The following is a 23,639-nucleotide window of genomic DNA, read 5'->3' on the forward strand; positions in this document are numbered from 1 at the left end:
AGGTCGGAGGCAACTTGACAGCACATACACACATAAGTTGATTAATATTTTTGGATGGATGTGTTGTTATAAAAGCATTTTAACAGATAAGGTAAAATATTTTATATATGATCTAATAATGAGAGTTAAGGATGAAAAGAAGAAATATTTTAAAGTGTAGTTGTGCTATATATGTGAAACTATATTTTCAAGGTTAGATGAATGTTACATTTTCGATAGTCCTTGTAATGTATATTTTAAATTTTCTTTTCACTGCAATCTTTGTATTTTTTGCTTCCCTCCCCTTTTTCCCCTCTGTATCCCTTTATCTGGTCTAATTTTTTTTTTTAAAAAAAATAAGGCTGTAACCCTAGCTGGGCCAGATATATCAGGAAATTCTGGGATTGTTCTTTCATTCTTATGTTTGTCTTCTAGTTTGTTTAATAACCCATTTTTCTCCCCTGGGGTGACCCAGAGCATCTTACACCTCTGTTCTCCTCTCCTCCATTTTATTCCCACAATAGCAGCCTTATTTGGGTAGTTAGGCTAACCAAATAGCCTAAACAACCATAACACACAGAAAAACTACCAGTGCCGCCTTTAGCGTCAAACATTTGGGCACACTCCAGCCAAAGTTAAGCACTTTTACATCCCAACATATCCAACAGGAGAGGTCTCAGCAAGCGCTTCACCCTCCCACTGAAATAATTAAGATATATGATTAAGATATTAAGAAATGATTAAGATAAATGATTAAGATATTAAGTATATGCCTTCGTTGTGTCACACCCATAGGGTGGTTGTAAGAACCGAAGAATGATATGCAAGCGTGATTTCTTTAAAAGAAGAGGAAGTTGTTTTGTAGAACTACAATGCCTTCTTTTGTCACCTGCAATCTGAAATTGTAGTGTAAATTAAGGAACAATCTTCATTGTTAGGCATTTGTGACCTGTTTTCCAGCACTGCCAATGTGATCCTAAGTAGGTCTACTTGAATCATACTCAGATCTATCCAATGGGGCTTGGTGGTGGAAAGTGCTGTCAAGTCATAGCTGATGTATGGCAACCCCTGTGGGTGTTTTTAAGCAAGAGACTAATGGAGCTGGTCTTCTTTGGAGGTCTCCCACCCAATCAGTAACCAAGACTGACCCTGATTAGCTTTTGACATCTGATGAGATCAGGCTTGCCTGGATTACTCAGGTCAGGGCCCAATGAGGCTTACTCCCATGAAAATTTATTTCACTTCATTTAACGCCCCCCCCCAAATGGCTTACAGCATTCTTTTTTCTATTTTATTCTCACAACAACCCTGTGAGGTAGGTTAGACTGAGTGTGTGTGACTGGCCCAAAGTCACCCAGTGAGCTTCCATAGCAGAGCAGGGATTTGAACCCAGGTTTCCAGATACTAGTCCAACCATTATGCAACACTAGTTCTCAAAGTTTTCTTAGGATTGCACTGTGTATTTAACTATTTAAAAAGTAAGGATATTGCTAGATCTCCATCATTATATTTGGTCCCAATAACAATGCAACCCTTGGAAGTCAGTCAGTCCTCCTGAAGAAGGTCTTGGATCCTGTACGTGTAGCAAAGTGATAAACCTTTCCCTGTCTGAGCGCTCTATAACTCCCCCTCCATTAAACCCCCAACCACATAAATCTAGAAAGCAAGCATTTCTGTATTCAAGTTTAGCCGTCTTCCCTGCATGCTGTTTCCCCAACAGAATGGAGACTTTTAACCCAGCAGCAACGACATCTACAACCTCCTATAGACTCAGATAGAATAGCTGTGCCATAAGGAAGTGGTCTCAAAAAGATGCATCGATACAGGGACAGGGACTATAGAGTTTACTACTACTATGTATTATGTACCGTGTATATTATCCTACTAGGTAGTTTCTATGTTTTTTACTATGTCAGTCTTAGAATTGTTTATACTCTTTCAGCATTTCTTCAGCTCTGTATTGGATTTCTGCAGATTTAAATCTTCGCAAATTTGCATTTATGTACCCTGTTACATTGTTTACTGAAATGTCTTTGAAATTGACTGTACTGACTCACCTAAATCTCAGTGAGAAAGGTGGATTATAAATAACATTATTATTATTATAATGCAGCCTAAAGTGGTGCAGCTCAAGAAAAAAATATTCCACTTGATCCTGTTGCCTTTAAGAATTGGTCTGAGTAAACATGTGGCAGGTGGGGCCAGGTCCGGGTTGGGAAATTCCTGGAGATCTGGGGAGCGGGGCCTGGGGATGGACGGCCCAAGCAGGGAAACTGATTTGGTGGCCTGGAGAGCACTTATAATTTCAGGAGATCTCCAGCTACCCCTTGGAGGTTGGTAATCCTATTTTGCCAGATCCTGGTTGGGAAATTCTGAAAGAGATTTTGCAGTTGGAACTTGGGGAGGGACGCTAAAAGGATATAAGAGTAAACATTTCAAAGTAGTCCTTTTCTCCGGGGGAACTGAGCTCTGCTGCCTGAAGATCAGTTGCAATTCCGGGAGATCTCCACCCACCACCTGGGGGTTGGCAGCCCTTAATGCTGCATGATGCTGCGTGGAACGGCAGAAACAAGGACAAAAGACGCCCCAAGGGACCCGCGAGTCCTGCTCCTCCGCCTCCCCGAGCGCAGCGCTTTCCTCGCCGGGCAGCGCTTCTGGCTCCCGCCGGCTCTGGCAAGGCGGCGCGAAGCAGCAGCGCCCGGCTCGTCCTCCTGCGGCCGGACCAATGAGAGGCGGCCGAGGGCGGAGCCGAGCCCTGCTGCCTCCCCGGCCGGAGAAACTTGAAGGAGGCGAATTTGCCAGCCGCCCGCGAGTGAGTGCGGCTCAGGCGGGCAGGCGCACATGGTCGCTGCGAGGGGGTGCGCCGGAGCCGGGCAGCTCGACTCTCCTCCCACGTCCGAGCTGGACCGCAAAGGGCCACCGGCTCGCCTCGGAGAGCTCTCTAGACACCGCGATCCAGGCGCCGGGGGGCATCGGAAAGCCCCAGACCGTTTGCCGCTGATTTGCCGCGCAGAGCTGATCGCAGCCCCTCCAGAAAGAAAGATCGACGGCCCTTGAGCTTCTCAACTGGGGGCCGTTTTGCAGCGCGCCCAAAGTCTGGGGAGGCAATTTTAATACATATCTATTTTAAAAAGTTGCTTGCCTCACTGCAACCCGGAAAGCAGCAGCTTTTACCCAAAGGGGGAGGCTGGAAAATCCCGTCGTGACCAAAGGCGGGATCGATTTCCACGCTTTACTTCGAAAGCGCAAGCCCGAGTTGGGGAGAAAAAAGGATTCGCCAAGAGGAAGTCGGGCAAGCCACCCTGTGCCGGGGAAGGACGCGCGCCGTTTTCGGAGCCGCAGCTTTGCAAGGGGGTGGGGAGCTGCCCGTTCGCGTTTGGATCGAGTTTCTCCTACACCTGCACTGAAGATTTTTTTCCAAAAGAAAAGCTCCCCCCCAATCCCCTCCTAGGTCTCCCTTTGAAATGCAAGACTTCCTCCATTCAGGTGCCTTTCCCTTCCTTTGGAGCCTCTGTCCTTTTGCCGCTGGTTTGCAACCTTGACTTTGCCGCTTTTGACTTTTCTCTCTCAAAATACCCCTCTCTCTTCCCCCTTGCGATAACCCTCCGTCATGTCTTTCAACCACACCATGATTCCTTCTGCCAGCGGCACCTCCAATGGGACTGGCGGGGCCGCCGAAAGTGGCAGGGCTCCTACCATCCCCACGGTCATGTTCATCTTCGGGGTGGTGGGCAACTTGATTGCCATCGTGGTGCTTTGCAAATCCAGGAAGGAGCAGAAGGAGACGACCTTCTACACGCTGGTGTGTGGTTTGGCGGTCACGGACCTCCTTGGCACCTGTTTGGTCAGCCCGGTCACCATTGTCACATACTTGCAGAATAAGTGGCCCGGGGGTGATGCGCTGTGTGAATACAGCTCCTTCATCCTCCTCTTCTTTGGGCTGTCCGGCCTCAGCATCATCTGCGCCATGTCTATTGAGAGGTACTTGGCCATCAACCATGCTTACTTCTATAACCATTATGTGGATAAGAAGCTGGCCGGGCTCACTCTCTTTGCCATCTACGTTTCCAACGTCCTCTTCTGTGCTCTGCCCAGCATGGGTCTGGGGAAAACGACCCTGCAGTACCCCAAGACGTGGTGCTTCATAGACTGGCGGACCAATGTGTCCACCTATGCCGCTTACTCATACATGTATGCTGGCTTCAGCTCCTTCTTGATCATGGTCACCGTGGTCTCCAACATCTTGGTCTGCATGGCGCTGATCCGCATGCACCGCCAGTTCATGCGGCGCACCTCTCTGGGGACGGATGCCACCTCCAACCGCGTGTCAGACTTTCGCCGGCGCCGCAGCTTCCGGCGCATGGCTGGAGCAGAGATCCAAATGGTTATTTTGCTCATTGCCACCTCCTTGGTCGTGCTGATCTGCTCCATTCCTCTAGTGGTGAGTAATGCTCTTGAGACCTTTCTCCCCAATATCATTAGCGCCAGTTCTACTTTCCTTCTGTAGGAAAAACAGCACTGCCACGACTTTGGTGTTTGGAAAGTGAAGTTCCTGCTTGCTTTATATTCATGCACATGATCTTAAAAATTTCATTTTCAAGAAGGGTCCGGGTCTATCGTGGTCTTCTTCTTTGACATTGATTCTTACCGGGTAGGCAAGACTACGGCAGTTTGCACACAAGAAACTCAAAATCAGTACCTTTGAACTACACTGTTAGTTATTACTTGCTGCACATGCTGATGTATCGACATCGAATACTGAACGCAAACCTAATATACATTTTTGCCAGTATAGGGTTTGCATTCACTCTACTGATAAATATTAAAGGAAACCCCATTTAAGCTTCATGTATGTTTTCTCTGCTGTGTCAGATGTTCTCAAGTTGCACAAATAATCTTCTCCAAGAAGTAGCTTAGCAAAGTTAGTTGAAATGAAACGGGGGTATTTTTGCTAGGGTATTTTCTCTCACCTTCTTAAAGAGGGCAGAATGAGAACTCAAACCAAACTGTGGAACAGGCCAAGCCATCTTAAAACTATCCCCTGGTTTGCTTCCATCAGAAGTGATAGAAAAACACATGCCCGATCAAGAAAGTGTATGAAGTTTGGGCCAGGCCAGGATGTTGAATGCATTTTTAAAAAGTATTTGTAAGGCCACTGTGAAGTTTGCAGAAATGCTTAAGCGCCAGAAACGGGCGGAGGTGGGGGAGATTACTAAAGCACTTAGAAATCACTCAGTATTAGTGCAATATGTGTGTTGCATAAATATTACTGGATGGAGACATGGGACGGAAAGATTTACCGCCTGGCTGCTACTGTCTGTTGCTAGAACTGCTCTTCTCTAGATATGCCAGAGCTGCTGCCGCCTTTAGTGTCACTTTGGCTTCGAGAAAGTCTAAGATCTTGCTTTGGAAAATCTAGAGGTGGCGTTAGAGTGTCACCACAGCCAACCCCTTAAATAAATTGGTGGCTCCGCTCTTCTTTGACTGTTACGCACTTGATTGTAGGAGGTGAAGGGTCCATCCATTAAAAGGCAACCTTTAATTAAAAGACCTAGATCTATCTCCTGTTGGACTCCAGGGAGGGTTACAGAGATAGCTAGGAGTTGCCCCCTGCTGTAAACTTACCAATAAAACATGACAAACTACTATATTCTTAGTGCACAATCTTCTAACAGCACATGCATTCTGTCGGCCCATCCTTTCAATCTGGCAGCTTTTGTTAGAGAGAAGTGTTTAGAACTCAGGTGATAGAGGAGAACTGTGATTCTCGAAAACTTATGCTACAATAAAATTGGTTAGTCTTAAAGGTGCTACTGGACTCTTTGATTTTGCTGTAGGCAAGAGTCATTCTGAAATATCTATTAAGGGTGTATCAAAAGTAGCTTCACAATGAAGGTAAAAACAGGCCGGGGTTGAGCACAATCCTGAGGAATTCAGGTAAATGGTTATAATTTACAAGTCTGGCCAGTTTTGCGACATAACTATCATAATACGGAAACATGTGCTTGGTCTCGGGTAATAGCACGCCTTAAAGTTGTCAGGCGGTGTGTTTAGCAGTGTGTAACTATACACCATTGCGGAGAGGGACTGCTTCACATGTGATATTTTTCTTACACAAATATCATCTGCACATCCATGCTGAAAGAGTACATTGCCGCATGCGGAGAACGCACAGTGGTTTTCCTACATAAGTGCTTGTAGCAAAATCTTGTGTGTATTCCTTACTACTGTTTTTACCTAAGTGGAGGTGATCTCCAATGCTGGAAATTTCACCAAGCCGTTGACTATGGAATGCATTAAGGAAAAAAATAGCATCTAGGATAACAAGAGATATATACAATCTGTGCTGAAAGCACTTTGTGTTCCTGGACAAAACACATTGCTAAAAAGGACTTTGTCACCTGTTTAGACTCAGGTTATCCACACATCATGTTTTGGCAGCTGAATCAGTTTGTCATAGGATCAACTCTTTCACCTAAGCACTTAGATATCACTGGAATGTATATATTAATTGAAATACCTGTTTCCCCCAGCAGAATATATTTTAAATGCAAGTGGATGATCCTAGCAATTAAATTATACAGTACTGAAAAGTAGTGGCAGAACACACATCATTCAAAATATTTTGGCGGGGGCGGGGTGGGGGGGAGAGATAATGGACTATACCACCTCAAAGAGTAGGGGGAAGCATCTTTTTGAATGATTGCCCCTCATAAATTCTCCTTACCTATTGTAAAACCATCACATCAACAAACTATGGTAAATATTTGTTCCTGATATTGGATGGAGAGTCCCCTCTCCCACCAAAAAAGTGGGGAAACACTGAAAAAATGTTTGTCCTTCCTGCTGTCTGAATGGATGTGTTCCAGAATTCTGAAAGTTCATTCCATTCCTTGATGAACAAAGTAGACTCTTGGTCATTCTGGAACTCCAGAATTAGGATCTGCAGACCATTTTACAGAACAAGTTTCCTTAGAAGGCATCTCCAGAAAGGAGATTATGCTACAACAGTTACATTGACAGAGTTGGAGATACCTGGTCAAATGGGATGGGGAAATACTGGCATCTCAGAGGTCACCCATGAAGGGATGGAAGAAGGGAGGGTTTACTTTAGGGAACATTAAATCCATCTGAGATTTCAAAATGAAATAGAACATGAAAAATGGCTCTCCAGAGAGATGGGAACAGCCAATGAGCAACAAGATGGAGAAATAGCGTAATAGTTCAGTTATAAACATGCTTGCTTGAAGCAACTCCTGCTTTGTTCATTTTCCACTATGTGTTTCACATCTTTACCCGCAAATACTTTTTTTTAAAAAAGGGGGAAAAGATTGATCTTTGATTGAAGCTACAATCCTATGCATGGTAGCTTGGTGATAATTCCTTTAGAACTCAGTGGGATTTGGGTAAACATATAAGATTGCACTATAAATTATGTAATCATTGCAGCATTTCTGTCTCCCATGTTTGGGGCTATCCATTTTGTTCTCACAGCTGTCCTGTGTGGTAGGTTAGGCTAAGAATGGGGGATGTTCCTAAAACTACCTAGTTTGTTTCAGTAGTGACTGGGGATTTGAACAGAGGTGTTCCGTTTCCATTGCACAAAATGAATTTAGAGTTATTTGAATATTCTGAAAGGTTGTTGCTTTCCTGAAGTTTGTATGTATTTATGAGATTTTATAAAAATTCTTCTGAACCCAGGGAAAACCCAAATAAGAGGAGAACTTTTACAAACCTGACAAAAAGGTAGAGCAAATCTAGAGAACTTTAGTTAAGTTTGTTTTAAAACTTGTAACTCCCATGTTTATTAGGCCTTGTTATGAAAACTCATTAATGAATATGAAAATAATCTGATCAGTAAGTATATTTAATTAGTGTGATCACCTTAGAATTTCTTTTAGAAGCCAGTATTCTTGATGCAACAATTATCTGAGCAATGAAGGAGTCAAGTTAATTAAGAAAAATCTGACAGAAAAAATGGAAATACCAGCAGCCATAAAGAGCATGTTGACAAAGAAAAGTGACTGTTTGTACACGTATATTTTAAACTGTCATAGATTTACTGTCAAATATTGAATGAAAGCTTTTGTACACCCTTAGGCCGAAGAGACAGATAAGAAAGCTGAGGAGGCATCTATTTAGCAAACAGAGGACATATATGGACATGTTGGTGTTTTTTTTTTCCTTTACTGTTGCAGGAGTCATGCCCAACTATAATGCTTTTAAAGATGTGATGTTACTGACTTTTTGATATTTTTATCCTACACAAGGGTGGCATAGTGGATAGAATGTTGGACTAGGATCTGGGGAGACCTGGGTTTGAATCCTGACTTCAACCATGGAAGCTTGCTGGGTGACCTTCGGCCTGTCACAACCTCTCAGCCCAGCCTACTTCACAGGGTGAGAAAATGAAGGTGGGGGAAATGATGTTCTAAGCCTCTTTGAGTTCCCAACTGAGTAGAAAAGTGGGATAAAAATAAACAAATACAAAGGGCTCAGAGCCACATACGTGGGGCTTTCTTGTATACCTGTGAGGTAAATCAGGCTGAGACTGAGAGTTCCATGGTGATTCAATAAGCTGAGCCAGAATTTGAACCTGGGTCTTGCTGGGCCAAGTCAGACACTCCCTCCACTACACCAAATAATTGTCCAGTCCAAGACAGTATAATGGGACCTTTCAGTTGGAGATAGAGATTTGCTCCTCTGCCAAGCTATTGTTAATTTCACCAAATATGGCTTGGAAATTTACATTGCTAATGTTTCTTTTCAAGGGATAGTGACGATTCATTGGTAGCAATTCTTAATTTCTGAAGTGAGAGAGCAGGGGGCAAGACACCCTCAGATATAGAAGCCATTAGTCTGAAATTACTTAGTGGTGAGGGGACAGAACTTTGCATGGCTCAGTAGCTGCCCAAGTAATTCACTATATTTTGACATGAATCTTGTGTCTGTAACAGTTGCATAACAGGCAGAAATTTAACTTGTGCAACTTCTCCCAAGCATAGCGAAAGCTTACAAGTCTATTGTTTTCCTTTCCCTACTCTTTCTTTCTCTTAAATACAACTAAAAGAAAATGAGCCACCGTAGGTAGATGTATGGGTTACAGCACACCAGTTCGTGACCTGTGGCCCTATTCCAACCTGCCTTTCTTCAAGGAGCCCAGGGTGATAGACATGGTTTTATAATCACAACAACCCTGTGAGGTAGGTTAAGCTGAGACAGGTTCACAGTCATTCTAGGGTTGCCAGCTCCAAGCTGGGAAATTCCTGGAGATCGGGGGGGGGGTGAAACCTGGAGAAAGTGGGGTTTGGGGAGGGAAAGGACCTTGGCATGACATAATTCCATAGAACCCCCCCAAAGTAGCCATTTTCTCTAGGTGAACTGGTCTCTGTGGCCTAGAGACCAGTTGTAATTCCGGGAGATCTCCATCCACTACCGGGAGGCTGGCAACCCTAAGTCGTTCAGTAAGCTTCATAACTGAATGGGGACTTTACTGGGACTTTCCCAACCTGACAGTAACCATTATAGCACTCTAGTTTGTGGCTGTACAGGCAGAGGCCCCAGTTATGTTATATGAAATAAATGGGGAATGGGTGGTCCACTTTCCTGTGAGAAATATTTATTTTTTCACCCTACTTTTTGCACTGGGCTCCTTTAAAAATTCCTAAAAGCTCAGAATATGATGGAGATTCTGCTGATGGAGATTCTGCTGATTTTCACTCAATAGAAAATCACATTCCTGGCTCACAGAAAATTAAAAATACAGGTGGTTTGTTTCAGACAGAACCCATACAGAGAAACCCGATCACCACAGGGGGAGTACTGTGTCAGGGTGAGGAAGAAGGGTAGAGAGAGGCTTGCAATGAAGGCTGTGGCTCAGAGGCAGAGGATATGCTTTGCAGGCAGTAAGTCCTGGGTTCAAACCCTATTCTAAGTGATCTCAGGTAGTTAGTAGGTTTCAGGAGAAACTTGTCTGTGTCTGAGATCCTGGGGAGTTTCTTCCAATCAGAACAGACAATAGTGAGCTAATGGACCCACTAGTCTGTCTCAGTATGAGGCAGCTTCATGTGTTCAGCTCAGTTATTTGAATAATCTTGCCAGTTCCTAAAGAGGATTTTTCTATAGGTCAGGTGCAAACTGTGCAGTGGATTAATGATCTATATCTACAGAGAAAAAGTCTAGTACAGTGAGATTCCTTCTATTTGTGAATGTATTTATGCATGATGGCTGAAAGTAAGCAAAAGCCATTGGGATATTCAAAACCAGCCACGAGTTCCCATCATATATGTGATTCTAACATGGTCCTATCCATGCTGATCACCTCCAAACGTAGAAACAACTTCATGAACAGAAAAAGCTGACTGAGATCTCAAGAGATTATGACATGAGTTCTCAGAAGCCATTTTGGCATTGCTAGAAGATCCTGAAGATCGTTGTCTCAGACAGACTGCACTGTTTAAGTTGCTGAAGGGCTTCTCTCCCCCTCCCCCCAACGCTTCAACATTGGCTTGATCAATTCAAAAGGGCCTTCAGTCCTTCAGCAAATTAAACATTGTACTCCATCTGAGGCAAAGTACCTCAGAAATGTTGGTTGGGGTTGCCTAGCAACTGAGGTTGCCAGCCTCCAGGTAGGGTCTTGTGATCTCCCAGAATTACAACTGGTCTCCAGACTACAGAGGTTAGTTTCTCTGGAGGGAATGGCTGCTTTGAAGTGTGGACTATATAGCATTATACCCCACTAAGGTCCTGCTCCTTCCCAAACCCTGCCCACCCCAGGCTGCAGCCCCCCAAATCCCCATGAATTTCCCAATTTGAAGTTAGCAACCTTACTAGCAAACCCCCGGCGGTCACCAGTGATCTCATGGTGTAAATCTTTGTAGTTGTTGGGCTGCCTAGCAAATCGAGTGCGGGAAGCAGAGCCAGGAAAGGAAAATGTGGACTTCAAGAGAGGGAGGAAGAAGAGGCAAGAAGAAAAAGGTGGGATTGGCAAGGGGGACAGGGGCAAGGGGAGAATATGAGGAAGAGGGTTGGGCCTGTGATGGGGAAAATGAGGTTTCCTCTCACCTATGAGCCCTCGCAGGCCAGTTTTTGGAGCCATAAAGATAGATGTTAACTTCTTCTGGGTAAAAGTTACTCAACAGATTCGGTTTCCTTACTCTTAACTAGCTGACAGCATATAGCAGTATGCAACACAGAAAGGTTTATGAGAACAGATGAAGATTTGGTAGAAGGTTACTCCTTTGTTTGCTTATGGGAGGTGGCTGTCATAAAAGGTCACTTTTTTAAAGCATACTTTGTGTTTACTTTCAGCTAGAAGGGGAGCCCTGGCTTCCTTTAAAGTCTGAGGTAACTGCCAATTACAGTGACATCCGGTGTGGTAAGGTGTATCAGACTAGGCCTGGGAAGACCTGAGTTCAAATTCCCACTCAGCTATGGCGCTCATAGGATAACCTTGGGCCAGCTTCTTTGTCTGTGTCTAACATAGCAGCACAGAAATGTTTAAAATATATAAACAATACAGTGCACACTCTGAATTGGTACAAATTCATGGAAGTGGGGTTGCCAACCTCCAGGTAGGGCCTGAAAATCTTCTGGAATTACAACTGACCTCCAGACTACAGGGACCAGTTCTGGAGAAAATGGCTGTTTTGGAGGATGGACTGTATGGTATTATATTCTACTGAGGTTCTTCCTGTCCCCAGATTCCACCATTCCCATTGCTCTATTCCCAAATCTCCAGGAATTTCCCAACTCAGAGTTGGCAGCCCTACATGGAAGACTACTGTGTGTGTTGAGTGGACTTGAAGGGCCCATTCAAGTGGTGTTCATATCTTTTTCAATTGCAGGAAGGACAGCCCTTGGAGAAGGCAATTTTGACTGAAAAAACCCTACAAGGAAAGGATAAGCAATTTCTTTTCCTCCCCCCCCCCCGTATTGCCTTGATCTGATACAACAGCCTTCCTCCATTGCAGCTGCATTTTAAGAAAGGAAAGGTCTCCCATGTCATATTTAATTTGGCCCTAAGCAAAAAGTTGTTTTCTGATTAAGAGGTGCTGAGAAAAGCTCAGCCAGAAATTGTGTACCCTATGATTCTGAAGCCTGCAGCTTAATCCCAAAAATATCTGGTGGGGAGAGTAGCGCTGGTTTTCAAGTTCTGTGGGAATTGATTTTGCACATGCTCAGAGAAGCCACTCTTCACTTCAGAGTTTTACCTTCTCTGTTGCAGTGCATATTTCTTGAATGCATTTTGGAAGCAGTAAGTATTGCAACGTGTAATTTATTACAAGCACAGCAGCTGAAATCTGTTACTGTATTATTTTTGGGGCATAGCTTTCATAATGCTTTATAGCTACAAAGCCTGAAGAAAAGAGACTGCTTTGAAACAATTACCTGTTGCCATCAAGCACCAAAATTGGGTTTAGATTTAGTTCTGAACTACATTCTCAGACCCTCATCTTCTAATGCAAACTTCAAAGGTGATTAATGGCTTCAATGATTCTGGTTTTCTGCTAATCGGGAACCCAGCTGCAGCTATTAACTTGCAATTAGCATCAAGTTTGATACATTTAAGGTAACTTCTTGCTTCAAAATGGATTAGCAAGCACCAGCCCTCAGATTAAATACTGGACATTCATGCAACCGAGAAGTTCATGGGTTTTGTTGAAATAGCCTCCAAAATACATAGGGCTTTTCTTTGTTTGCAAAGGGCTATTATCACTGGCAAACACATAAACACAGACCTTGCAAAAGATACAGTAAATAAATATTAATTCAGTTCTGAGATAAAAGCTATTGCACTAGGCATCCTAGCCATTTTGTGACTGTTGTTTAAAAAATGTAATCAGACATACTGTGTCCGCCTGGTTGGAGTTTTAACAACAGCTGGATACACACTAATGCTTTCCCAAACTGGTCCCTGCATAATACAAAATGTACAAGCTATGCATCTGTGGGTGGAATTCATACTATGACTGTATTTCCCTGGAGTAACCCTGTTAAAATCAAGGGGATCATAGGACAACTTCATTTATGCAATTATCAGACTGGTGAAGGAGAAAACATCCCACGTCTGTGTCATCAGGAATTCAGATCCGCTTTTCAGGCTGTGTATAAAATGCAAGAGTGGTCTCAGCTGAGAAGGAAAGGATCAGAACAAACTTTTTTTGCATCTACTAGCAAGATGAGAGTTGCTAGAGAGCCATTGTTTTTAAGAGCCGGACTGGGCCGTAGAAGGAGATGCTACAACATCCCACGCGTGTTCCAGCGGTGGCAGGATTCAGCCCTAAGCGTTAAACTCCGTATCAGCTGCTACTTCAGTGCATTCTGTTGGGTGGGATGTAAGTTGCAGCTTTGTATTTTAGTTGGTAGTTCAGTCTATTGCAGTTATTGCTGTTTTGCCTGCTGCATGAAACCAGCCTTGGGTTTTGGCCACAGCTGTCCAAAGCCAAACCCCAGAACCAGCAACCTCGTTCTTTCCCTGACACATTTTCCCGAACTTCTTGTACACAAGGGAAAGGAGCAGTCTTTGGTGTAAAGTGTGTGCCATCTAGTGGTTAGAAAACTAGTTGGCATTCAAGTCATTCATTTTCAAGCCCGCCCACGTCCACCCACCACCTCTGCTCTTTTCTCTAGTAGAACTGAGCCTTCAAGATCAGAGCAAATACCTTTATTGGGATCAATCCCTGTTTAAAATGCAGGATGGTAATACTTCCAGATATCTCAGAACTCTTCTTCAGGTTAATGTTCAAAGGAAGAGTTTGGGGATCAGTTTCTGTGCAAAGTGAAGGGTTTTGCATAGTGCCAAAATTTCGGTATTTTGACATATTGAAGGGAATCAGAGATGACCTAAAATGTAATAAACAAACACTTTTAAATGGTCATGCTCCCAAATCGGAGGACACAGGATTGCAGGCAAAGGCTTTGATCCTGAATTTTCTGTCTACTTTTGGAGGCGGTCCTTGGTGATGGAGCATGCGCCTCTGTCACTAGCTGCTCTGTGCTCCTGCAAGACGCTGGCCTTCCACAGGGAGACAGAACCGAGCACCCAACCCCTGTCTTACCTGTCTCAGCAGTAGGCCGCTATGGCTATGGAGCTGGAGTGATGTGAAGCTCTGTGATTGCCTTTTAAGTTATTGGCTAGCTTCCTGAACATTAGTCAAACATCTGCAATTAACTGTTCACAGGACTGCAGCCAGCATATGCATAATCCATTATATATAGGACAGGCCAGATTCATATGGAAAGAATTCAACAGCATCATTTTGTGCCGTCCATCTTCCTAAGTGATGTATTATTATCATTACTGTGTTTTTTATAATGGTTTATACCAGGAAAGCTGTCTTAAAATGAAATTAAGAATTAGCAAGCTACTACAGGCAAATTTGGAGGGTATTAAAAATGTTTCCTTGGATATTCAAGTCTTGGAAGATGCCTACAAAAATTACTTCTAACCTCAAAAGAGTGTGCAGTTCCAGGCTTGTTCCTAAAAGAGAGTTTGCCTGTGAGGTGGAAACTTGGGTCCAATTTTGTTTTGAGACGTGTGTTTATGAGAGGCTGGCTGGATGAAAGTATTCAGCGATTGGCTCAATCTTCCAAAATGACTCAAGGCCACATTCTGTACCTGTTACACACCCAGAACAGTTAATAGCAGATTTGGTGTATGAGGAGCAGAGAGGCTGGCGGTAGAAAACAAAAAAATCTGCTCAACTGCTGAGCACTCTGAATTGATAAACAAGGCCCAGACACCTGGTACGGGAGAGTAAAACTATCTGAAATAATTCGTAAAAGGTTTATTGAACCATGATTTAGATAAAAGAGGGGAAAGGTCTTTTTATCTCTACCCAACATCAACATGCTGCAAATTTTTCCCATTCCAAAAATATCTCCCCAATGACATGATGCGAAGCCATTCTCTGCCTTTCCTGTTGTAACATGCGTGCAGCCAGCCAATTGATTGGTTTATACGTGGATCCTTATGTGTCTCCTCTTCCCTTCAGGTGCGTGTCTTCGTGAACCAGCTCTACCAGCCACCTATAGTGACGGCTATTCAGCAAAACCCGGACCTGCAGGCCATCCGCATTGCTTCAGTCAACCCCATCCTTGACCCCTGGGTGTACATCTTGCTTCGCAAGACTGTGCTGAGCAAAGCCATCGAGAAGGTCAAGTGCCTCTTCTGCCGTATCGGAGGAGTCCACCGGCAACACTCGGGAAGCAATTGCAACTGCACTGATGGCCGCAGGCCCTCTGCAACCACGACCAATCATTCCCCTTCCTTCATCTCTCGAGAATTAAGGGAGGTCAGCAGCACATCCCAGACTCTTCTTTATCCCCTAGAGCCAAGCGAAAACAGTGCGGGAGGGCGTATGCTCTTGCCAGGAGCCAGCAGCAGCCTGGCCCAGTCAGACACTACGTCCATAAGGACATTGAGGAGCTCGGAAACCTCAGACTCTTCCCATGGACAGGACTCTGAGAATGTATTTTTGGTGAACGAACTCCGGCCAAATGGCGAGATCAGCGCCGCCTCTAAAGGCAGCTCTCTGCAAGTCACCTTTTCCTGCGAAACACTGAATTTGTCAGAGAAGTGTATCTGAACAATGGAAGGAAGGAGGAACTGGTACGGTGGACATAGCAGATGTCAACCCATCTGTGAGCCTGCTGTTCCCGAGGCGCAGCCAATGCGCTTTCACTTTCTCAGTCCGATTGGAATCGAGTAGCCATTCAGAGTAAGGTGAACAGGGAAAGGGCACCCATAAGAGACAAAGTGATAGCCGTCCAGGGGAGAGTATCCTAACTGCCAGGGCTGCTGCATTTCGACACTCCGTATGTGTCGTTTGCACCCTGAAGAGAAGAAAGATGCAGCTGTGCATAAAGAAGTGCTTTTCTTATTGTGTGGTTGGTACGGCTCTTGCAGGCAATGAAAGATTGCCAAACACTTGTCAGGCCTTGCTAATGTAAAGCAGATGAATGTAGTGGGGTCGGAAGCACTGGCTTCTACTTATTGCCTTGTCTTGCCCCGGGACACAGTTTGTTTTCCGGAAGTCCAGAGTTGGAAAGTTGCTGTTTTCTTTTCCATCCAAATATAATTGAAGCATACTTATCCACCATTCCTCTCCCTCCCCTGGTCACATGATAAGGTTCAGAGAGTACTAAAGACTAACACAGTTGCTGGTAGTTATGTAGAATAACCTCTACGGCTGCCCTAGCTAATACAAAATTGGGAGGGGAAAACCAGCCCTCTCCTCTAGTGTGAAAAATGTGAATTTCTCTGGCTGTATGTTATCTTGTGACTGAATGTATTTTAAGAAATCTGTTCTTCTCTGTGAGAAGGTTAATTACTAATACAAAGTATAGAGAATAATATTATCAGCTCCTCTTAACACCTGCTGAAAGATGATTTTTTTTTCATTCAGTTTATTTTCTAGACACAAACTCGACAGATCAAAGCAGAGCTAATTCTTAAAATAGGAATTTGGAATTTAATGGGAATATTTTATGATACTGCTGAGTAAATAAAGGAATGTTTTTTTTAATGTTCCTTATAGTGTGTATGCATAGCTGTTTATGTTTTGTGAATGTGTTCAGAATACAGTGTCTCCTCCTACCCATGGGACCAATCCAGTTCTCTTAACTATGAACAGTTTATTTACCTTTGGTCAGTGTTTTTTGTGTGGTCTTCTATGCAGGCATATGATCGGAAAGTTTCCAACTGAGTTTTTTTGCACACTTAAGCTCCTATTCGTGTGATGCAGAGACTGCATAGAATTAATACATATTTACAACTTAAGCCTGTGTGTGTTTATTTGAAGGCAAGCAGCTCTATGTTCACTAAATTCTTGAGCATATGTAATCCTCTAAACCTGCATTCAAACTGGTATGTTTAAACCAGGGGTGCCCAACCTTGTTGAAGTTGTGGATATTTGGGGAATTTTGAAAAAAGATAGTGCTACCACGAAATGGCTGCCATATGAGTAGGGAAAACCATCATAAAGTGGCTGCTACGAATTCTGGGTCCAACCACAGATCATTGAGCAGTTCAAGAAAATGTTACATGGTTCCAAGCCAAGCAGCCTTTCATGATGGAGAAAGCAGTTTCCAAATGGATGCTTCCCAGACGATAAAAAGGTGATTCTTCTTGGCCTCTTTTGAAGCATCTTCAATTCCTGTGTAGCAGAGGAAAGCCAAGATTGGCTCTTTGCTTTCGGGAAGAAGGGTATGTGCATCATGGCACCATATTGGGGATCACTGGTTTAAATCATGGTTTGTGCAAGAAACTGGTTAGTCTACTAGACATAGGTAACAAATCTTTTACTACCATATGAGTAATATGTGGTTTGTGAATTGAGGTATCACAGTGAACCACAATTAATACAAAACTGTGGATAACAAACCCTGGTTTGAAAATCTGGTTTGGTATCAAGCATTAAACCCCAAGCTTGTTGGACCATCTGCATTCAGGTGTCACAAGTCAATTTCTGTTTCAAATAAATATGCTTATAGTTGAATGCCTCTGGCCAGTTCGTAGGGCAGTGTTTCCCAGTCAAGCACTTACAGGGTCCCAAGTGGGATCATGTCTCTGCCAGGATTGCAGGGGGCACCTATTGTATGAACTGGCATGCCCACAACTGGCAGATGATAGGAAAGAGAATGTATAAATGCAGCCATTACAATTTGGGTGCTTATAGCAGCTCAAGATTAAAATAAATGAGCACTATTATCGTACTCCACCCTCACACTGATACAGAAATGCTGGCTAATACGACATAGCTATGAATCCACCACTTCTAATTTTGGAGGTAACTATGTGGGAACCACCAGATGTATAAAATCTTAAGTCTAAAGAATTCTGAATGGAATCGTTTGACTTTTTAAACATCTACCATTTAAAAAGCATTCTACTTAGGCAAGCTTACACGGAGCAGCATATTGCCATTTCCCTACAAAATAATTAAGGTTGCTATTTATATCATTGATGGGGCTACTGTGTGAATTGCATGGAAACCAGCAGTCCGCAGCCTGGAGCAGCACTGCTTCAGTGCACGCTTATGTGAGATTAGGAGAAGGAATATAGGAGATGGTCCTTGTTCAAGTTAAATTGGTCCAAAGTTAGAAAAATCTGATCTTGTCTGTATGTGATTCTGACAAGTTTTGTTAATATTCCAAAGCCCTACCATTGTGGTGCTATGTCATTCATTTTAGAAATTAACTTCCCAGTTCAATTTTATGCTGTCCCTCTTGCTATACCAGACAAATGCAATTGCACTAATGCATCTGGGATAAGAGCAGTGTGCTGCTCTTTTTTAAAAAATGATAAAAAGTTTGGCCTCTGCACAGCAGAACTTTTGTGCTATGGCATTCAGTGATAAATCTACAGCCTACTCAGGTCAGGGAGGTGGTGTGGCTCAGTGGAAGAATACAGTGCTTTCTGTGCAGGTCTGAGTTTCAATTCCCGGCATCTTCAGTAACAGGATCTCAGGTAGCAGGGCTGGAAAAGTTTTGGAGAGCCACTCTTAATCCCAACAGATAATATGGAGCTAGTATGAGATATGGTCTGAGGCAGCTTCATATGCTCAGAGATTAACTGAGGTATCTTCATTAGCAAAAAAGGGAGAGAACCCTTTTGACCACCCCAAATACTTACGTTGGGATAATGGGGCCTGCTTGGACAAAAGTCATGTTGGTCAAGTGTTGTAAAGAGGAAAAATGAGAGAAGATGGAGTGGGGAAGCTGCCTTAACTTTTCACCTCAGTAATGGAAGGCCAAAGGGACCTTGTGCTTGTGTGCCATGTTTAAAGGCTTAGAGTTTTGTCTTGGTATTGTTATCCTGTACAGATGTTTGGAAAAATCTGGCTTTTGTCAAGGAAAATATTAAGCATGCTATGCTGCTTCCTGCGTCTTCAAGTGAATTGCTTTCTGCTGGAATTAGAATTCTGAGCCTCAAAGAAACTTGTTTGTACTGGCACAAACCACTTTTTTTGGAAATCGCAATTAAATGCAGACATGCTGCTGGAGTTCAAATGTTAATGTGTGTACGCATCTGTGTATTCATTCTCAGACATAACTGAACTAATGCCTCAGCCAAATAACACTAATGCCACATTTTAAAAAAAAAACATAAACACATGCATTTAAACATTCCTTTGTGAAAATATTTTTCAGGAGAGATTTTGCTTCATCTATTCAGTGCCGGGTCGCAGATAGCTGAGCAGTCATTTACCTGATGGCCCTCACTGCAGTTTCACAAAAACCAACGTGCCCAGCCTAATTAGCAGGATAAATAAAGGACCATTTCATGAGTTTTTAATTGTACACTTCATTCTAGTAGACTCTTCGCAGAGTATGTCCGCTTAGACCTGCTCCATGACAGGGAATTTTAAGCCCTGGGTAGCTGCCTCTGTAGTACAAGGTGGTCTGAGGATAAAAAAGTGTGCTTAGATCCAATCCAGAAGATACACATTTTTCTCTTGAGAAAGCATGAGAATAATACATGTTACTATGGAAGGTGCTAAACTTATCCATTAAGATGGTACGTGTGTGAGCTCTCCAAATCATTCTGTGTATTTAGAAATCCCAATTACTACAAAAGTTTCAAAATGAGACGTTTGTGTATCACTTTCAAAATGGATGAAGTGTTGTGTAGCATGAGGAATCCCAAATGGTCACACTTTTCTTAGAAAGTTAAATGCTGGTACAAGTGCCTCAGATTAACAGAAAAATCTGGGAAGTGGAACATATTTATAATTTCACAGTCAATACCAAGGACCTGAGATTTGCTTTATAGAAGGCTAGAAGTCAAGCAAAGCTAGCCACAAACCCATCATGCTGGGAGAGTTCTGATGCTCTTCACCTGCTTGAACCAGGCCTGGGAATATTTCCAAGTAGTAGCCAAAAATATGCATCTATGCTTATAGAATATAAACTGGTGTGTGAATGTTTATATGTCATGCATGTAATCTAATACTACTAAAATCACTCCTTCCCCTGTCATGCAAGTAATTCTAACTAGGATTGGCACTTGAAGAAACCTTAAGTGAGTGAAATCTGCATGGATTTGCCTATGAGGGAAAGCAAACTTCTTTTGCTTTTAAGTGATACACACAGTGGGTTTTGCCTGATAAGGTACACTACAGAAAAGGGAATGCTTCTTTGTAGGATGACACATACTCCCCCAGTTTCTGTAAGTAACTATGAAAAATACAAATTTCACCTTTCTAGATGATTAAAAGGGCTTTAATTGATTTACCGACTGAGCACTGCAGCCTTATTTATTTTATTATTTATTAAAATATTTATACTCAACTTTTCTTCTTGACTCAGGGCAACCTTAGTCCCAAATCTATGATGCACATTGCTGCACGCACACACATGAAAACTATAAATTAGATGACACCACAATTCCAGTAATCAGAGCGCCTGTGAAAATAAGTACTGTATTTCTACAATCTTGAGAAATTGCTGTAAAGTGTATCCACAAACAGCCTCAAAGCACACACATATTTCTCCAAGCACGTGTGTGACTCATGCAGCTGAAGACATACGCAAACAAAAATGAACATTCAGTTGCCAACCTAGTGGCATCTACGGAAAAGGAGGCGCTTACCAGTTGGCCACTGTGAGGAACAGCATCAGAGCTTGGCGCCTCCATCCATGATCAAAGCAGCCTTCTAAATGAATGAATGAATAAATCGAGAGGGACAGTTGTTGCAGTAATAACAAAAGTAGTTGTGGACCAGAGGTCTTCTCAGAGGTGCACGTGAAAAATAAATGCACTGCAAATCTGTAAAACAAGTTGCAAATAAACCTTTCTTGTGGTAGTATCTGGACTACTTATATGTACAAATTTTGTCAGTCTTGTTTTCAGATTATCAGTCCTAGCATTCAGACTTAACAGTTTATCCTTTTAAACCTCATGCATTGCAAACAAATACATTTAGTCACATGGGAAGCAAACTTTATTCACAACATGAAAATACTCAAAAAACAGGATCTAAGCATAACCGGTGTAAAACAGAGTAAGAGAAATGCCACTCGTTATTTGAGGAGAATAGCAATTGGCTGCTACTTCTCAGGAAACTCTCCCGTAAAACTGAATACTGTAGGGAAAGAAAGTGTCAGCAGTACCTTATCCTGCCATGAATGCATTTACCATGATGATGCAGCACACACAAACGAGGCAGAAAGAACAGTTAAGCCTTAGTATGCCGAGTCAAATTTAAAGTGGTTTCATTACGGATGCCACCTTGCATTCTCTTTGAACACACTCAGAAAAAAATCTGCCCACCATCCCCGATGTTCCTTATCGACTGGGGTCCTACACGGGATAAACTTGGGCACAGACAGATCCCTCTGAAATCAGTGGCCTTACTTCTAAGTAAGCGTGCATAAGATCAGGCAAGGTAAAATTGTCGGCTAGATAAATTAGAAATCTGGTCGTTTCTTGGAAGAAAAAGTTCTCAGGTTTAGGTTTTGTTTGCCCATCGTTTTTTCAAAGACATTTATTTATTTTAAAGTATTGCTTCTTTGGAAATTGGGGAGGAGGGGGGGGTGATACCTCCTGCTCCTTCTGTGTATTCCGTTGACTGGAAAAGTACGTTTTAATAACAATTTCAAAATCACTCTCATGCAAGGGTTGGAGGATGTTGCTGAAGCAAGCTGTGGTTATGAACTGGAAAGCCAAGGGATTGGAACAGTGGAGGCGGTGCCACAGCCAGGCGCAGGGATGGGCTGGAGAGGCAGGGAAGGGAAGGAAGCGGGGCCATTGGGACGCACAACAGACTGGAAGCACGCCTCCAGGTTTGTATATCGTATGCATAAAGAGTGGAGACAGAACTGACAGCGTAAGGCAATCTAGGAAAACGTTTAGATATCTGTCATTTAAATGGTGGCAGTCTTCCCACAAAAATGACAACAGTGACACACTTCTGCAACCTAGCTTTCAGTTCCCAAATGAACGATGTCATTTCCAGACCAGGAGCACAACATGGCTAGGGGGAGCCACCCCACTTCCACGGTGATTCTTCTAGTTTGCCCAGCATTGCCTATTACCCCATACATGGCCGGTTCTTCCTCCCTTCCTGATGGCACAGGGGTTCAGAGAATAAAGGGTCAAAACTACACCCACCAAGGCTTAACTTGGAAGGCAAGCCCTCAAAGGTTCTGTCCTGATTCTTGATGATCCAGGAAGATGAAGCACGCAGGAGAAGGCGGACAAGGAAGCCCTCAAAAAGCAGGGTTATTTTCAGAAGAACGAGTGCTGCTCTATCGGGCTTTGATAAAAACAGTACTGTCAGGAGTTGACGCACATTCCTCCTTTTCAGTTACAGTCTCAATGGTCCCTGAAGCAGACACTATCACTACAGTTTTGGAGGGAGAGGTGTTCTTTTCCTTCTCAGCTATGGCTGCACAGACAGCTAGAATCTCGTCGCTTTCAAAATCGTAATCCGGGATTAGTTCTTTTGAAGTCTCTCCCCGAGCCACCTTTCCTTGGGTGATTGTCTCAGTGTCGGTTGCTTTCTTTTGCTGTTTGTGCAGCTGTCTTGCCCAAGAAAGATCTTCATTCCACAGTTCAGGGCTCAGTGGGCAGATGTGCAAGGCAATCTGGAAACTTCGGATTGCCTACGAAAGAGAAGCATGGAAAGAGCATGCTTAGAATTCATCAATGCAAGGGGAAAACAGGGGAAGCTATATTACATAAAGCATCTATCGGAACAATGTCGCGAGAGCTAAATAAAATCAAAACTGCAATGCACATTACTGCAAAAAAAAAATCATTTGGATTTCGCACACACATTTATTCAGCCCAATGGAGTTGCAGCTGTTATGGATGTACCCATATAACAAAAAATATGTTTACAGCTTACTTATAACTGTGCTAATACATAAATATACCAACTTCAAATTTACACAGAGCTCTGACGTCTGGTGAAGAGTTCTGTGCAGTTTTAAAAGCTTTCAGCCCTTTACACTGACGGAAGATAAACCCAACAAAGAGAGTTCGTCCTCTTGGTATCTCTTTTAAAACATCAGAGCTGCCTCTTGAACAGCAAAGAGAACAGCCAGCACATTCCTGTCCTAGTGTCCAGAGACATAATGCATTGTGGCCTCGGCAGAAAAGTTATGAACTCTGTGATCTCTGTGAAACTAAGCTGAATTGCAGATCACGTTCAGTTCCCCCTCCCCACCCCAACCACTGTCTTGATCAGCTGCCATTAGTTTCCAAAGGGAAAGAAGTATGTGTGTGTGTGTGTTGCGGGGGAGGGGGAGGGAATCTCTTTGCACTTAAATTTCTGAACATGCTAAACAGACCAGATACTGGAAACAGCTCAGCTTCAGTCTTTCGACACAACATCAGTTTACTGCTGTTTGCATCAAGAGGTTGTTTAGACTGTGGGTAAACATAAAGCTATCTTAACAGATGCAAAGCAACACACAAAACATTCATTTTGATTGCTCCCCTCTCCAAAGAAAAAACTTCTTGGAGCACAGATTTGTCCCTATGTAACTTGGTCAATAAAAGTCTGCTTGCTTTAATGAGGCTGTGAAATTGCATTACTAAGCACCTTTGTCTACAACAGTATCTCTAGATTAATGTCTTGCCATTGGATAAAAAGACATAGTCAGAGGAGAGTCATTGAGGGATGCAGCAGCAAGTTAGGAGAGAATCA

General features: G+C 43.1%; 2 protein-coding genes across 3 annotated transcripts in view; one reads left to right on the plus strand and one right to left on the minus strand.

Annotated features, from left to right (window-relative positions):
• The first annotated feature begins 2,791 nt into the window (after positions 1-2,791).
• Positions 2,792-16,762, plus strand: PTGER4 (prostaglandin E receptor 4). Its single transcript, XM_054986991.1, has 2 exons — positions 2,792-4,420; positions 14,976-16,762. Exons 1-2 carry the CDS (start codon positions 3,590-3,592, stop codon positions 15,567-15,569), a joined length of 1,425 nt encoding a protein of 474 aa, XP_054842966.1. The 5' UTR covers positions 2,792-3,589; the 3' UTR covers positions 15,570-16,762.
• Positions 16,763-19,321: 2,559 nt separating this feature from the next.
• Positions 19,322-23,639, minus strand: part of TTC33 (tetratricopeptide repeat domain 33) — a 41,819-nt gene continuing 37,501 nt past the window's right edge. Inside the window, exons 5-6 of one of the 2 annotated variants that reach the window (XR_008597520.1) lie at positions 20,576-22,590; positions 19,322-19,386 (exon numbers count right to left, since the gene is read on the minus strand). Coding sequence is in view for 1 of the 2 variants with exons in the window: in XM_054986842.1 (XP_054842817.1) it covers positions 22,234-22,590 (357 nt within the window). In the remaining variant the exon portion in view is untranslated. Of the gene's footprint in view, positions 19,387-20,249; positions 22,591-23,639 lie in introns of those variants that run through there. The other variant, XM_054986842.1, reaches the window with a different exon arrangement.

Source organism: Eublepharis macularius, chromosome 8, assembly GCF_028583425.1.
Source record: "Eublepharis macularius isolate TG4126 chromosome 8, MPM_Emac_v1.0, whole genome shotgun sequence".
NCBI lineage: Eukaryota > Metazoa > Chordata > Lepidosauria > Squamata > Eublepharidae > Eublepharis > Eublepharis macularius.

Bases quoted from the DNA above. Each gene is read 5' to 3' on its own strand.
- PTGER4 (XM_054986991.1), top strand. From the start codon at position 3,590: ATGTCTTTCAACCACACCATGATTCCTTCTGCCAGCGGCACCTCCAAT. The intron at 4,421-14,975 runs GTGAGTAATGCT...TCTTCCCTTCAG, and splicing joins TCTGCTCCATTCCTCTAGTG to GTGCGTGTCTTCGTGAACCA.